Here is a 17,349-nt window from a genome sequence, read left to right on the forward strand (position 1 = left end):
CACATAAGCACCCTGGCATGGGGGGGGGGTAATAGGAAGTCTCACCTAGTCATATGTCACAATGACCTGTCTACCCAGGCAGGCAGGATCTGGAAGGACAATTATTGGCTGCCTATTAATATGCTTAAAATCTCCAGATGGTGGTAGAATCTGTTGACAGGGTACCTGGAGCCCAAGCATTCACTCATTCATTTATTTCATTTATACCCCGCCCTCCCCACAAATGGACTCAGGGCGGCTAACAACCTTCATAAAACACAGTGAATCAATCAAAACCATAAAATCAATAATAATCTTTAAAAGTCATTAAAATAGTCCAGATGCAGGCTATTTAAATAAATATTTGGGAGTCCGTATATGGACATAGCAGATGGCCGAGGGCAGCCCCAGAAAAGGTGGTGGTCTTTGATGGAAGAAGGGGGACACTGTTCCATCTAATACATGCACACTCAGCAGATCCAGAAAAATGGATAGCTGCAACAACTTCATGGGGACTTACAAAAACGTTAACTCCTGTGTATGTGCAGAACTTCATTCATGACTTAGAACCAGGAGTGTTGCTATTCCAGCCACTCTGTTCTACAGTGGCAAGTGAGATTACTGCAGGACTGAAACAGCCCGCAGCCAATAGGAGGGCTGGCTGGGATACCTTAAAAGCAGGCTTCATGTTTCCTGCATGTTGCTAACCCCATCCATCCTCTCATGTGGACAAAATGGGACTTCCTAGTCATCTTTGGAGCCAAGTGGAAATGTTTGCCTTCTCTGCATTTAGCTGCTTCGTGTTGCTCTGGGGAGGTGGTATAAATAGGCCTGATCCTTTTGCATAAGTAGGGATGGCAGAAAGAGTGCAGGTTGCTCAACACAGGTAAGGCTATTGGCAAGCACATTGAGGCATTGAAGGATGAATGACTGTTTATGAGGCAACTCATCATTTGCTGGTGCGGAAACAGTCTCATTTGTCATTGTGAACCAATGGAATGTCTCCCGATATGAACCTGTGCATTCATTGCACTCCTCCCAAAAGAGTCTCTTGTACTCTCCCTGCTCGTGTGCATACTGTCCATTATGGAATGGGACTAGGCCTATCCTGTTGCTGTCCAGTGTCCTAGAATGTTTGAGGCAGACATCTCCCTTTGGGACCTTCTGATAAGGCTGTAAAATAGAACTATTTAAAAGAGCTTACCAGGCAGCTTGACTGAGCGCCGGTTGATTTGTTTTAATTACTTGTTTCAATTATGCATTGTTATTATTTTAATAAATTATTATTTTTGTATCAGACTTATTGTTGTTACCTGTCTTAGATCCTATGTCAGGAGAAAGGAAAGAAATACTCTCGTCAGGCTTCAACTTCCAGTGGTTGGAGTCCGGGGCTGCGGCACCCTCCATTATAATTTCAGAACAGGTTCCAAAGTATGCCTCAGTCGATGGAGAGGAGGGGAGTTCAGCTACACATAGAACCCTCTCTCTCCTGCCACAAATACCTCTCCTCTGGCAATGTGAGAGAGGCCTACCTCATCCTTCCTGGCCTTCCCTGGGCTAGCCTATTAAAGGAGCCTTTGGCAGCAGGGCTTGCTCAATGTCCCTTGATCTGGGGCAGAACTATGTGGGGCATGGGAACCCTGTACCAATGGGCTCCCGTCTTGAGCTTCCTCCCCTGGTGCCCTGGCCTCCCTCAATAATTCAAAGGGCTGGTTCCCCAAGCCACACAGGCCTAAAAAGGCCAGGGCTGCCACCAGCCTCAGCTGTTGAGTTTACAACAGGTGCAACATGATGACGGATCTCCCCCGCCCTCTGTCACATTGTGCAGCAGGACCCATCTTGCCCCGGGGTCAGCCAAGTCATGCCTCCCAGTATGACTACTTGCCTGGCCCTCCTTCCATCACTAAATGACAAAAGGGGTAGGAAATCTCTGAATGACAGAAAAAAAGAAGGTACAGCATACCAGAGTATGAAGAGAAATATTAAAGGTACATATAATACAAAATTGTGAAAAGGATTATTATAATCACAAAATTGCCAAAAACATCATTACTGCAATTAGACATGTGATATAAGGAACGGACAAGCTACAAACAATACACATGACAAAGACAGGATGCCGGCTACATTACTGTTTTGATGAATGAATCTTCATCAGTTGTGACTGGGAGTGACCTTGTGGAAGTAATTTTGAAGACAAAAAGTCAGAAGCTGATAAGTTGTATGCTGTACGATGCAACTTCAAAGAATAAATATCACAGTCTCAGTCTTCATCATTCATGAACAACCTTTCACTTGTAAATTTGGAAGCCTGTTATAAACTGTTTTGGATAGATAATAAATTCTAACATAATTAAAGCAATTCATAAATTTTAAACATATATGAAATTAATTGATATACTAGAGACTCATAACACAATTCGTAGTTTCCAAGACCAACCTATAATAAAATTTATATATCACATCAGTTCAATGAAATCATTATATAACAAGATAAAAGTGTAAAAAAAGAGGAAACAAAGCCATAATAACTTACAATGTAGCTCATATCCAAAGGACAACTTTTGTAAGTATTGTATGCATGTAAAAGAGAATAGTGCTTCAGAGGAAACAACAACAACGACATTCGATTTATATACTGCCCTTCAGGACAACTTAACACCCACTCCAAGCAATTTACAAAGTATGTTATTACTATCCTCATGACAATCACTCTGTGAGGTGGGTGGGGCTGAGAGCTCCAAGAAGCTGTGACTGACCCAAGGTCAGTCAGCTGGCTTCAAGCAGAGGAGTGGGGAATCAAACCTGGCTCTTCAGATTAGAGTCCTGCCACTCTTAACCACTACACTAAACTGGGGAAGAAGGGAAGGGCACAGCTGTCATAAATTAGCAAGACTACAGAGGATTGTTTAAAGAGATAAGTGATAATGTAAGAGACCAAAAACATTAAAGAAAAAAGTCATTCAATAGAAAAGATTAACTATAGATTCCCCCCCCCCAAAATTGCATTAGACTCTGCAATTTATATGCTAACAAAAGTCATCGTATCAGTTAGATATAAGCTATATCAGTTAGATATAAGCTATATCAGTTATATCTAACCTGTCATTGAGACCTAAAGGATGTGTTGATCCTAATGTGTAGATCAAAAAAGCAACTCCATTGAGTCTTGAACCATCCTCAGGACTATGGATAGAAAGAGGTCTAAGAACAGATCTCACTGGATGATTCAGTCATGATGAACCAGATTCCGTAATGCAGTCCTCAAATTTTGAATAAAGCACTCAACCAAACTATCCAATGGGGATAGTAAACTGTGGTGAAAATCTGCTGGATGCTAAAGGTCTGGCAGAGGTGGGTACATTAGGGTGGCCCAGAAAGGGGTCCCTGGGCTATCAGGGTCTTGGGGAGGAGTCCTATCATTGGAAAAAAGTAAGGGGGCCCTTGCAATCTTCAAGGTCTGCATGGTTCAGATGGGTTTGCCTCCAAGAACCTGGTGGGATAGTCCAGTATCACCAATACATAGTGGAACTCCTCAACTACTGGGATAAACAGTCCTATAAGATTCATGGCATTCCAATGAAACAGTGTCGGGATCCCGGAACCCCTTGACAAGGTTTGGACAGATGACTTCCGGCACACCGGACAGAATTGGCAATGGTCCTTGACATTTGGAAATATGGATGGCCCAAAGAATCTGTCCAATACCTGGGCCAGGGTTTTTGCCAGTGCATGATGTCATATTCATGCATATTTATGTGTGAAATGCAGCACTCTTTCAGTAGGCTTCCAAGATTAGGGCTTCCCCACTTCCACGAGGGTCTTTGGCCACGCAGGCCCACACTCCCATCTTCTTCACTCTGAGGAGCCTTCCAGCATGCCAGGAGAGTTCCTCACTTGTCCTTCACTTACTGCCACATTCTCCCACAGTCATCAAAGCTGCATGAAGAATTGGAGAATGCAATGGCTCCTCATCTTCTGCATTGGGACCCGCCCCCTGTGCTTTCCCACTTCCACTGAGGAGGACCTCTGGCCAACTGGTGATTTTGTGTAGTATTTCCAGGAAAACAGGGGAGTCCCTACCAAGGAGCACTGAGTAGAGTAGGTCTGCCATCTGTGTTGTGAGTGGTCCTCCAAATGTGACAGGAACTTGCATGTTAAACCCAGATTAAGCATGTTTGTAAATGCAGGCGCCCTGGGTCCAATGTTGTACTGGGAGATTGTCAGTCAGAAGGTGTGAACAAACCATCCAAAGGGTGGTGCTTGAGTTCAACATTGCTGTCATTTCCTTCTCATATATAGTGATGGTTATAGTGAAGACCGGGCAACAGGGTTGCCAAACAGTGACTGGCATTGCCATTTCCCAATCAGTGTTGCGTTCTGTCATGGAACACTCCCATTGCAAATGTCCCATCTGGCCTCATGTGACCATGGGTTGTGAGTAGTGGCAAGGCTATGCCCTGGCAGGATCCGCCTTCCTCTGATGCCACTGAGTTGGTAGGCAGCATGTTTTGAGGGGAGGGCAGCCAACCCAATGGGACCCAGTGAAGAAGCTGCTCCAGGGGCTAAGTTCTAGATTAGAAGTGTGCCTGGCCTTCCAGGAGGTCCTCAGCACACTGGTGGTGTCAACCACTCTAGTTCTCCAGTAACATCATCAGGTCTTTTAGAGAGGCCAACTTACTCCAGAAGACTCAGGAACAGACTTTGACAGGCACAATCTGCAACAACATTTTCTACAAGGGCTGTGTCTGCAAGGGTCTTTGGACCCAGCCAATGGGCAGCCAGTTCCTTGAACTCAGTGACCACCATCCACAAATCCCCCTTCCAAAAGGGGCAGGCCCTAAAGCACTGCCAGAACATCTCTTCTGTGATCTTGTAACGGTCAAGAATTGTCTCCTTGATTGTATCGTACTTGGTGGCCCAGTCCTTTGATAAACCCTATAAGGCAGCCTGGCCTCCCCCAGCAAGGTTAGAGTGTAGGATGTAAGACCACTGGGCCTTTGGCCACTGGACCATCTTGGCAATCTGTCCAAAGACCTCAAAGGAGGCCTCCATGTCCTTGTCAGGGCTCTGCTTGGCAAGGTGAAACAGATGGAATTGAGCTGTGACCCCAAGATTCTCTGGGGGGATGGCAGGACAGCATAGATGGAGGCTTTGTCTTTTTGCTGCTGCATCCAAAGCCCTCTTCTCCTGCCACCCACCTCCACTATGTTGCCACAAGAGAGGTTACCATCCCCAGCCTTCCCTGGGCTGGCCTATTAAAGGAGATACTGGTGGCGGGGTGGCCCTTGCATCACCCCATGTCCCTTGATTGGTGATGATGTAGCCTCACCTCTTTGCTGCATTGAATGGTTGGCCTGTCTGGCTCTGGGATCAACAAAGTTGATCCTCCTAGTGTGGCTGTGTGCCTGGTCCTCCCTCCATTGTTCCCAGTTGGGGCTGAGCTTTCAGATATGTCTGGGCAGTCCCATCCATTGAAGCAGCCCACACCAACCATCCTGGAGACCTCTTCTAAGCTGGTAGGTGTGGAGGCAGGGCTGCTAACCCCGGACAACTCTGAATAAATACATTTAAAACTCTTGATTAAAAAGTTAGCTTTTCCCCAGTGTTCAGCGATAGCAATTGCTAACTATGATGTGAGTTTTGATTTGATATGCTGATCCCTAATTTATTTATGCCCTGACCTGGTTAGCCCAGACTAGCCCGATCTCATCCAATTTCAGAAGCAGGGACAGTCCGGATTAGTACTTGGACAAGAGACCACAAAGGAGTTCTAGAGTTGCTACACAGTGGCAAGCAATGACAAGCCACCTGTGGGCATCTCTTGCCTTGAAACCTTACGGGGATCACTGTAAGTTGTTTGCAACTTGATGGGAAAAATTAGTTATCTCTTACATATTTCCCATCCTTATTCCAGTTGGTTCAGTGTGGCATAACTGGAGTTTACTGGTGCAGAATAAGTAGAGAGGGAGTTTTTTCTCCCTCTACTATAATACCCAAACTTGGGGGCAGCCAATGAAGCTGATGGGTAATAGGTACAGGACAGAAGGAAATAATGCTTTATTCAATGCCACCACGGGCCAAGTGCTGAGGGACAGGGCCAGCCTCCCAGACCAGGGGCCTGCACCATCTGTGCTTGGGTGTGCCCCTGGTCATTCCCCACCCCTCCACAACATGGTGGCTGCCATGCCGTCTACCCACCTGCATCACCAGAAATCTAGTCCCCAGGTAAGTCTGGGAGTCATTGTTTATAAACTACCATTTGCTCAGTGGTGCAACATGTTTTTCAAAACTTGGGAAGGTTAAAAAAAAGTCCTTTAGCACGAGAGACATCATTCTGTGAAAGGACTACATAAGGGAAGTGACTCCAGTAAACTTTTCCTGGCAGTTCTGGGGGGGGGGGGGAGTTCTCCTCTCCCATTTCTTTCTCTGCCACATTTGGCAGCCAGAGAGAGAGAGAGAGAGAGAGAGAGATCTAGTTAATTAGTTACTATGGAGATTGTTATCACACCTTTCTTCTAGGTGCTTAGGGTGCCATACATCCATTTCCCCTCTTCCATTTTACCCTCACAACAACCCTGCAGGATGGGTTGGGCTCAGAGAGACTAACTAGCCCAGGACCAGGACCACCCAGCAAGCTTCCATGGCACATTGCCAAAACCCTATTCCAATACTTTAACCACTGAATCAAGCTAGAAGCAAGACAGGCAAACAGACCTGCTTCTTTCTTCCGCAGCAATCCAGGTACCAGCCACCAGGCTCAACATTTCAGCTGACAAAAGCTATACAATGATTTTGCACTCTTGCATTATCTAATGTTTATCTTATGTTATCACTTAGAGCTATGGCTTCTATTTAAGATACCTGAGTTCTAACCAGAAGTTTTTTTTTTTTAAAGACCTGCCTTCTCTATCAGACCCATCTTGATCTAGCATGCTATCACCAACAGTGGGCTTACTTTATCTAGTACTGTAGGAAGTTCACAGTACTAGATAAGAAGTTCACAGGCATCATTGTTTTCCTTAGCAGGGTACACTGTTTCTAATCATGGTTGTTCCATTTTGGTTCTTCACTGTCAATATCCAGTGACAAGCCAATCTACAAAAAAGCATAAGAATATTGTTAACATTGCCTTTCCTAAATCCATTTGTTGGTCCTTTCCCCCCTTTTTTCTGCATAGGTGCTGCAATGGACCAACCATGCTGTCGAGCTCTCTACGACTTCGATCCAGAAAATGAAGGGGAACTGGGCTTTAAAGAGGGTGATATCATTACCCTTACTAACCAGATTGATGAAAACTGGTATGAAGGTATGCTTCATGGCCAGTCAGGCTTTTTCCCCATCAATTATGTGGAAATTCTCGTTCCTTTGCCTCATTAGGATGGATGAGTCACTCTGGCTTGAGTTCCCCACAAAAAAAAGTCATCTATTGATACCACTGCTTATAAAAATCAATAAATGAATACGTAAAATGGCTGTTTACTCCACATCACAAGTCCAAGCTGCAGTGGTTAAAAAAAAAGTCATCAGGCCCCACAGACAATCTTTGGTTTTCGTGTTGTTGTGCCACATAGTGGTGATGCGTGGTATCTTCTCAAAGCGACACAGTGGGGCACACGGGATTTTCACACGTTGCCTGTGGTTCCCATGGAGATTTCGTTTGCACAGTGATGGGGAGGGAAGATGGTGGCAAGAGGTGAGACTCAGTCATACTGTTGCAGAGGGACAAGTAGTTGGATTATCAAGGAAGATAAAGCCTATCACCACTCTATTGTAATTTTAGTTCTCTGTAGAAGAGGGGGGAAGGTCCTTGGTCATTCCATCTTTTTCTTCCCAAAGGACAAGGTTTATCAAGACCTAATGTTGCTAACCAGCTTTTCCCTTGGAGAAACAGCATAGCATATTACTCTGGTTTCCCCAAATATTAGCTACCACCATCTTGTACATTTGCTGGTGTGGAACCAGGTTTTATATACTAGGGTGTTTAATAAAAGGCCTGTTCAATATCCAGGTTAATTTTTTAAAAATATCCAAAGGATAGGCCAGTAAAACAATGTGTAGGACTACAAGCCAAATATGGCTGTTCAGAAATTCTGAATATAACCATAATGCCAGCAGCAAATACATGTTGCTATGAGGAAAATAAATGTAAAAGTTGTTCACTTCATTAAAAAGATCTGGGCACAAATACTGCTTACAATGTTTAACACCAAGAGCCCTTATTCTATAGATTCCCTAAAAAATTAATGAAAAGTAACTCACGCTGTGTAGTTTTATGTTCATCTACCCTTTGTTCTTTGAACATCATTTATGTATATTCTGCCCTCAATGAGGACTAATAAAAAAGAATCTTTGTGCTGAGCAATTAAAGCTACGTGGCTATATATGCAAAAATGTTCAGGTTTTTTCCCTCTACTTGTTCCTGTTTTTTTTCCAGTCCTACTCACTGCATTTTTGTGTGAATATGTGTCGAGATAATTCTTTGTTCTTTTGGTCATTGTTGTAAGACTTTGTTTAACTTGGATTATCCAGAGTTCTATTTATCTATAGATACCTGTACAGACTCTTCCTGCACTGCTTCGGATGTGCCACTTCAGTATTGGATCATGTGAAATGAAGCAATCCTCCAGCTTTAAATGTACAAACTATATCATGGAAAGCATTGATATTTCAAATAAAAAATGCTGATTGACTAGCCAGAACAAAACTGTGTACTTTTTCCTTTTCATTCATGTTGCCGTCATAATGGCTATTGCAAAACTAGCACACTCTCAGCCAGTAGGTGGTAAGAGTCATCGAGCGGCTAGTAGCTAATCTGCTCTGTCATCATGACAAGAAGGCTGGCCACTGGCTGCCACGGTTTAGCTGCTCTAATGTCACGGAGGAGCAGGATGGCTTTGGGCCTAACAATTCAGTGTTCGGGACTCGGGAGCATTGGGAAAGACTTGAATTAACATTTTTGGGCAGATAAAACTGCACACACATTACTTGCAGACCCTTGGCTTTCCAACAACACCTTAGTGTCAGTGGAGCAGGTTTTGTTTTGGCCCCTTTAATGAAAATAAATAGCACTTGTTGCTTATTTAACTGATGGTCCACTGTATACTCCGAGTAACTGGTCTAACTTTACTCTGAAACAAAAACTCTGTTCCTTTTCAGACCATCTGTAAGATTATGTCCTCTTGTCTCAAAACAGCAGTGAGCTTTTAAGACCAATATAATATTGATGCTAATGTAAGCACAATAAAACTTAGTGGAAGCAATGGCCACAGAGCTCAAAGCACTAAGATGAGTCACGAAACAGTTTCACTCTCCAGCCCATGAACTACTACTAAATATTTATTTACAATACAATACAGCAGAGTTGTACCCTTATAAGGCCATTGATTTCAATGACCTTAGAAAGGTGAAAGTTTAGGGTTATTGTTTGTTTGTTCATTCGTTCATGGGGATCTTTACTTCAAAACGAAACACAACATCTAAATCCTATATTTAGATATAGATCTAGGATATCCTATATCCTAGATAATCAGCTCTCACAGTAAACATCTAGTTACCCTGAAGTCCTATAAAGTCCTATAAACACACACATGCTAGCTTCACTCATTCTTTCCACTGTTACAGTAGCTGTTCTTCCATCACTGCACCTTCTATGTAGACATAAGAGTGCTCCTTCATTCCTCTCAGTAATCACTACAAAGTTTATTTACTTGTTTTAAATATGTAAATACTGCTTTCCTGTTATAAACTCAAGGCAGCTCTTCCCAAAGTAGCTCTAGCCTCTCAAAGCCATTACCTTCTGACACAAATCACTAGAGCACAGAAGACCAATTGCATAACTCATTCTAGAGGCTTCTAGAAAGAATCACTCATGTGGAAAATTTGTCTTTTACTCATTCTCTAATGTCATGAGCTCAATGATTCTCCCAAATTTTACAATTTCTTGTTTGGATCCACTGTGTGTTCAAAAATATTCTTCTCCCTATTTAATGCTTTGGTTGGTTGGTTGGTTGGTTGGTTGGTTGGTTGGTTGGTTGGTTGGTTGGTTGGTTGGTTGGTTGGTTGGTTGGTTGGTTGGTTCATTCATTTGTTCGTTCGTTCGTTCATTTGTTCGCAGGAATCTTTATTTCAAAATGAAATATATGAATCTAAACACATCTAAATCCTATATGACAGAAACATAATGCATAAACTACTATAAATTAAATCACATTGTCAGTAATTGAATCATAAACCTATGTAGAACTTGCCAATATAGTCCTAATTTTCTACTATTTAACTATCTTTCCATCTATCATCATATTTAATAATAGTTGTTGTTAATTGTTCTTAGTTTTCAGCTACATAATTAAAAATATTTTCCATTTTTCCTGGAATTCTCAGATTGGCCTGTTGTGTATGTTAATTTTGCCATTGATACATATTCATATAGCTTGTTCTTCCATTCCGTCAGATTCGGACATTGTTCTGCCTTCCGTTGCTGCAAATATTACTCTTGCGCAGTCATCAAATATTTAAATAATTTGCTATGTATTTTTGTAATATTACTTGGTAAAATATTTAATAACATATTTTGGGGGTTCATCACAAACTGAAACTTTAATACCTTTTGCATTTCTTCATATATTTCTATTCAATAGTTCCTTGCTTTCTTGCATGTCCACCACATATGGTAAAATAGCGCACCCATATTTTGGCATTTCCAACACTTTCGAACACATTTTAATCCGTGTTAGCTTTTGCAATGGGAGTAAGATACCATCTAACCTATTTCATGCTTTACAAACATTGGAAGAGTGACTTTTCAGCCTAACTCCAAGCCCTTAAACAACCCTTCAGTTGCCTCAGAAGTCTGACGAGTCTCAAATGTGAAAAAAGGGTAGACATCACGTATCAGAAAAGACTTTCTAACTATAACCACTAGACCCACCCATAACTTTTAAAGATGAGAATAGATAGACACATGTCACACATTGTTTAAATGCCATCTCTAATCCCAAACAACTTGCTAGTAATGTCTGTTCATTTGGATGGAGCATGCTTCCAAGTACGGCTCATCATATGCACCCACAGAAGCACAGGAGCCTCATCCCATGGTTCAATCCCAGATTGCTGTCACTTGTGTGTGAGAATCCTAGAATCGTGGGGGTGGGCCACCTGAATGGTTATCACCTTCCTTCCCTTTTGGACATTAGATAGAAACCTAATATCCAAAAGGGAAGGAAGGTGATAATCAGGCAGGAAAAACTTGTGTTATTGGCCTTGCTGGTTTGATTGCAGTATTCATGCACATACGGCAGCACTTTGAGATGGTACCATGGGAAAATGGCTCCCACTTTAATATAGGTGCTTCATTGTCACAGCAGTCAGAAGCAGTTTGGCATATAAATATGTCAAAGAAGGTAAAAGCAAAATCCAACTCTGAAATATCAGTAGAGAATATATAAGCTGGACCAAGCACCTTGATTCTCTTCATCTTGGTAGAAAAGGTTACACAGGGAATCATAGGTCTTCCCCAGAACTAGAACTAGAACTCCCCTGAAGCACTGTGATAATGTTCATGCTTGAATTTGTCCCCAATAAAGGTAATGCCAAGCAAAGAGGCTCTCTGTGGATTCAGCTGGACCACCTCAGAGCTCCCTAGTCACACAGCAGCCCTTGACCTCACCCTTTTCAGCAGCGCAACCCCCAACCCCGATGGAACAACTTCCCCCAGGGAGGCCTGCCTGAGCCTTCCGCTCCCACCAGCCGCACCTTCGGGGCAAGGCTTCTTGCTCTGGGTGCATTCCAGAGGCCCTCCAACTGATCCCGGATCAGACGAGCTGGCAGCCCTCCATCTCCCCCCGACAGATGTTTCGCTGGCCAAGGACGGAGAACAAAGGCTCGGGTGGTGCCTCTTCAGGTGCCGAGTCAGGGCCGAAGATGACAGGTGCTGCGGGTCGTTGCCCCTGAGCACCAGGCCCTCACACACACAGCACCACACCATGCAGGGGTCATTAGCAAGAGCCCGAAAGTGCCTCCAAACATTGCTGAACCGTGGCTCACTTATGCTTCCAGGAGAGGGAGGATGAAGGGTTGCTGCTGGTCAAGGTACCCACCGAGCTTGGCAACAGGGCCTGGCAGCAGCCCTGGCACCAGAGGAAAGGAGGGACTAGAGCCCTAGCCCACCGCTCCCACAGACCTGACCAGATCAGGCACTAATGTGAGCCCTCAGCTGAGGTACCCACCGAGCTTGGCAACAGGGCCTGGCAGCAGCCCTGGCACCAGATGGAGGGAGGGACTAGAGCCCTAGCCCACCATTCCCACAGACCTGACCAGATCAGGCACTAATGTGAGCCCTCAGCCGAGGTAGCCATCGAGCTTGGCCCCAGGGCCTGGCAGCAGCCCTAGCACCAGAGGGAGGGAGGGACTAGAACTGTAGCCCACCACTCCCAGAGACCTGAACAGATCAGGCACTAATGTGGCCAGCCGCAGGGTGGCCTATTGATTTTATTAATAATTATACCAAGGGATCATTTTCATATTGGCCGCAAGCCGCAGGCCGCAAGCTGTCCTATCGATTTTATTAATGCTTCTACCAAGGGATCATTTTCATATTGGCTGCAGGCCACAGACTGGCCTTTCGATTTTGTTAATGCTTATACCAAGGGATCATTTTCATATTGGCCGCAGGCTGGCCTATCGATTGTATTGATGCTTATACCAAGGGATCTTTTCACATTGGCTGCAGGCCGCAGGACGGCCTGTCGATTTTATTAATGCTTTTACCAAGGGATCATTTTCATATTGGCCGCAGGCCGCAGGCTGTCCTATAGATTTTATTAATGCTTATACCAAGGGATCATTTTCATTTTCATATTTCAAATTTTCATGTCATATTTCATATTCAAAGTATCATATTCAAGGGATCATTTTCATATTGGCCGGAGGCCGCACGCCGCAGGCTGGCCTATCGATTTTAGTAATGCTTATACCAAGGGATCATTTTATATTCATTTTTCTAATTTTGATTTCATATTTCATATTCAAGGGATCATATTCAAGGGATCGTTTTTGTATTGGCCGCAGGCCGCAGGCTGGCCTATTGATTTTATTAATGCTTATACCAAGGGATCAATTTCATATTCATATTTCAAATTATCATTTCATATTTATTTTTTCATATTTCACATTCAAGGGAACATACTCAAGGGATCATTTTCATATTGGCCGGAGGCCACACACCGCAGGCCGGCCTATCGATTTTAGTAATGCTTATACCAAGGGATCATTTTCATATTCATATTTCAAATTTTCATTTCAGATTTCATATTTCTGATTGATTAATAAAAATTTTAAATTTAATATTTTAATATTGTCCGCAGGTTGCCATATTGATCTTAATAATGCTTATACCAAGGGATATTTATATTTAATATTTCATATTTCATATTCAAGGGATCATATTCCAGGGATCATTTTCATATTGGCTGCAGGCCACAGGCCACAGGCTGTCCTACTGATTTTATTAATGCTTATACCAAGGGATCATTTTCATATTCACATTTCAAATTTTCATGTCAGATTTCATATTCAAGGGATAATATTCAAGGGATCATTTTCAAATTGGCCGCCGGCCGCACTTCACAGGTTGATCTATCGATTTTAGTAATGCTTATACCAAGGGATCATTTTCATATTCATATTTCAAATTTTCATTTCATATTTCATATTTGAGGAATCATTTTCATATTGGCCGCAGGCTGACCTATCGATTATATTAATGTTTATACCAAGGGATCATTTTCATATTGGCCGCAGGCTGGCCTATTGATGTTTATACCAAGGGATCTTTTCATATTGGCTGCAGGCCGCAGGATGGCCTGTTGATTTTATTAATGCTTATACCAAAGGATCATTTTCATCTCGGCCACAGGCTGCAGGCTGTCCTATTGATTTTATTAATGCTTATACCAAGGGATCATTTTCATATTGGCCGCAGGCCGCAGGCTGTCCTATAGATTTTATTAATGCTTATACCAAGCGATCATTTTCATATTCATATTTCAAATTTTCATTTCATATTTCATATTTCATATTTCATATTTCATATTTCATATTTCATATTTCATATTTCATATTTCATATTTCATATTCAAGGCCACCACACCTATCTGTAAACAGACAAAGATAAGTGAGTTTTTCCCCTTGAGGGACAAGACAGTATATAATATCCCAGTAACAAATCGCTTTACTGTATTGGGTAAAGAGGGTGCGAAGGGAAAAGATCAGGAGATTGGAGGAGAGAGTGAGAATGGAAGAATTGCAATTGGAAACAATGAAGAGGGAAGAGAAAGCAATTGCAATCCAAGTACATCCAACAAAGGTGAGGATGACTCAACAATTAAGATGATGATTGAATTGATTGCTCGAACTGTACTTTCTATATTTAACACCCTGTCTGCTATGGAAACCCACCTCGAGAAATTAAGCAGAGCAACCACAGAAATTAAGGAGGGAAACCGATTAAGATCAAGGCCGGAATGGAGGGTTAACTGGAGGAGATGCTGCGAAGAAAAGAACACTCATGGCAGGCACTGGCAGGCTGCAGACATTCAGGACCAACACCTGCTTCTACATTCTAACAAGATTGCTCTGACAGTCGGCAGGTACAGGGGAAGGATTCACCTATGGAATCACAGGCACAAAGTGGTGGAGCACTTAAGTTATCTCCTGAGGATGAGGAGAATGAATATAGAATATAGAATGAATATATAGAATATATATGAATATAGATGGAAGGGGTAGAGGATATCACCAATGACAATCAAGCACATAGGATAATCCTTACGTTTAAGAGTGCAAAGATCCCACATAAGATGTTGGTCCTCAGAAATACCCTGAGGCATAAAGGTATTTTCCCTACCCGTGTGTTTGGTGACACTATTAAAAGATCTTTAATCACCAAACAGCCAAATAAATGTGCCTATGATACCCAAGAGATGACAACGGATAACAAGGAATCCTCCCAGGAACCTGCAATAAAAGGAGATAATAATTCAACCCAGAGGCCAGATACAACAAGGCCATACATCAAAGAAGGGAATGATTGGCTTGAGAATCCTGAGGAGAAAGAACTGCTTCATAATTTTGCAACTCTCCCACTTGAAGATCAAACAGCTATAATCTCCAGAATGGGAAAAGCTGGTGGAAATCCATCAAACGCCTGCAAAGGAGGAGATGGAAATAGCAATGGATGCCAGTATGACTGTGGGGGCTACTCAGAGCAAAGCCAACATCGATATGGATCATCTTCTGCTTGACTGTGCAAGCTCAAACCAGAAACAGAAGAAGCTAGAGGAAGAAACTGGCGATAATACGTCTCAAAGGAAGGGGCCAGACACCAGAAGTCATGTTCCCAGTCAGGATGATCATAAGGATGCCAGCTATAAGAGTTATAAAGGACAGCAGATCCTCACTCAAAACGGATGTGTCTATCAAGATGTAATAGAAACAGATTGACTAGCAGAGAGACAGCTTCGAAAGCGGAAGGATGCTAGGGGTTTTTTAAGGAGTTTTGCTTTTTGGTTTTTAAGGGGGAAGGGGGAGGGTGTGGTTTATACGACCGGGGTGGGTTTGGGGGGCAACCCATCAGGGTCAGAACCAGGTCTGGCAGGGGGCCGCGGCACTGCAGGTGTGGGTCTGGAGATCAGGGCGGGGGTTGGATCCCAGACTGATGAGGGTGGTTCCATCAGTACTGTAGGTGGGAGGGGCAGATATGGTGGCGGCAGGGGGCCATATCATGTCTTGGGAGCGCGTGGCTGCTGTCTGCGAGAGGTTGCGCGCTCCGGCCCCCAATGTTGATACCCCTAGGCTGGTGGTCATGGGGGATTTCAACCTTCCATCTGTTGGCGAAGCATCGGAGGCGGCTCGGGAGTTCATGGCCTCTATGACGGCCATGGACCTGACCCAATTAGTTCAGGGCCCTACGCACACTGGGGGGCACACTCTGGATTTGATATTTGTCTCTGGCCAGTGGTTGAATGACCTAGGAACAGGGGAGTTAGTCATTGAACTCTTGTCATGGTCAGATCATTCACTCCTTCGACTGGACTGCCGTTTAGCTACCCCCCACCGCAGGGAGGCAGAGCCGACCAAGTGGTTCCGCCCCAGGCGCCTGATGGACCCAAATAGGTTCCTGACGGAGCTTGGGCCATTACCCGAGGCGCTGGCTCACGCCCCGGCTGAAGAGCTGGTGGCTGCCTGGGATAGGGTGGCCGCTGGGGCTTTGGACCGTATCGTGCCTTTGCGGCCTCTGACCCGGTGCCGATCCCGAGTGGCCCCTTGGTTCTCTGAGGAGCTGAGGGAGATGAAACGCCGGAAAAGACGCCTAGAGAGTGGTTGGAGGGCCAGCCGTTCCGATTCTGACTGGACACTGGTACGGTCTTATATGAAGACCTACCTAGGGGCGATAAAGCAAGTGAAATCCAATTATTTTTCCGCTTTGATCGCGTCTGCAGATAATCGCCCGGCCACCCTGTTTAGGGTGACCCGCTCCCTACTTCACCAGGGAATGCGGGAAGACCCTTTGCAGGGCAGGGCTGAGGATTTTGTCCAATATCTGCACAACAAGATTGCTCAGATTCGGGAGGGTCTGGACTCTGACTGGATGGGTATAGATGGGGGGACAGAGGTGGGTCTTGTGAATGTCATCTGGGAAGAGTTTGACCCTGTGACTCCCGAGGACATGGATAGGATACTGGGTAGGCTTAGCGCTGCTACTTGTTTATTGGACCCGTGTCCCTCCTGGCTGGTGGTGGACTCCCGGGAGGTCACACGAGGATGGCTTCAGGGAATTATTAACGCTTCTTTGTGAGAGGGTTTCTTCCCAATGGCCCTAAAAGGCCCCTCCTCAAGAAGCCTTCCCTGGATCCGGCTGTATTAGCAAACTATCATCCAGTCTCCAACCTTCGTTTTGTGGCGAAGGTTGTTGAGAGTGTGGTGGCACAACAACTTCCCCAGCACCTGGAGGAAGATGTCTATCTGGATCCGTATCAGTCGGGCTTCAGGCCTGGGCACAGTAAGGAAACGGCATTGGTTGCATTGGTTGATGATCTCTGGAGGGCTCGGGACAGGGGTTGCTCTTCTGTCCTGGTCCTATTAGACCTCTCAGCAGCTTTTGACACCATTGACCATGGTATCATGCTGCGGCGGTTGGAGGAACTGGGAGTGGGGGGCACTGTGTTGCGATGGTTCTCCTCCTTCCTCTCCGACCGCTTGCAGTTTGTGCTGACAGCGGGGCAGAGGTCGACCCGGAGGCACCTCACTTGTGGGGTGCCACAGGGGTCGGTCGTCTCGCCCCTTCTGTTTAACATCTATGTTGGGTGAGAT

At 44.4% G+C, this 17,349-nt stretch overlaps 1 protein-coding gene across 1 annotated transcript in view; it reads left to right on the plus strand.

Annotated features, from left to right (window-relative positions):
- Positions 1–7,359, plus strand: part of SH3GL2 (SH3 domain containing GRB2 like 2, endophilin A1) — a 29,775-nt gene extending 22,416 nt beyond the window's left edge. Inside the window, exon 8 of the mRNA XM_054987037.1 lies at positions 7,160–7,359. Coding sequence (XP_054843012.1) covers positions 7,160–7,359 — 200 coding nt within the window. The remainder of the gene's footprint in view (positions 1–7,159) is intronic.
- The last annotated feature ends 9,990 nt before the right edge of the window (positions 7,360–17,349 follow it).

This window comes from Eublepharis macularius, chromosome 8 (genome assembly GCF_028583425.1).
Source record: "Eublepharis macularius isolate TG4126 chromosome 8, MPM_Emac_v1.0, whole genome shotgun sequence".
In the NCBI taxonomy this organism is placed as follows: Eukaryota; Metazoa; Chordata; class Lepidosauria; order Squamata; family Eublepharidae; genus Eublepharis; species Eublepharis macularius.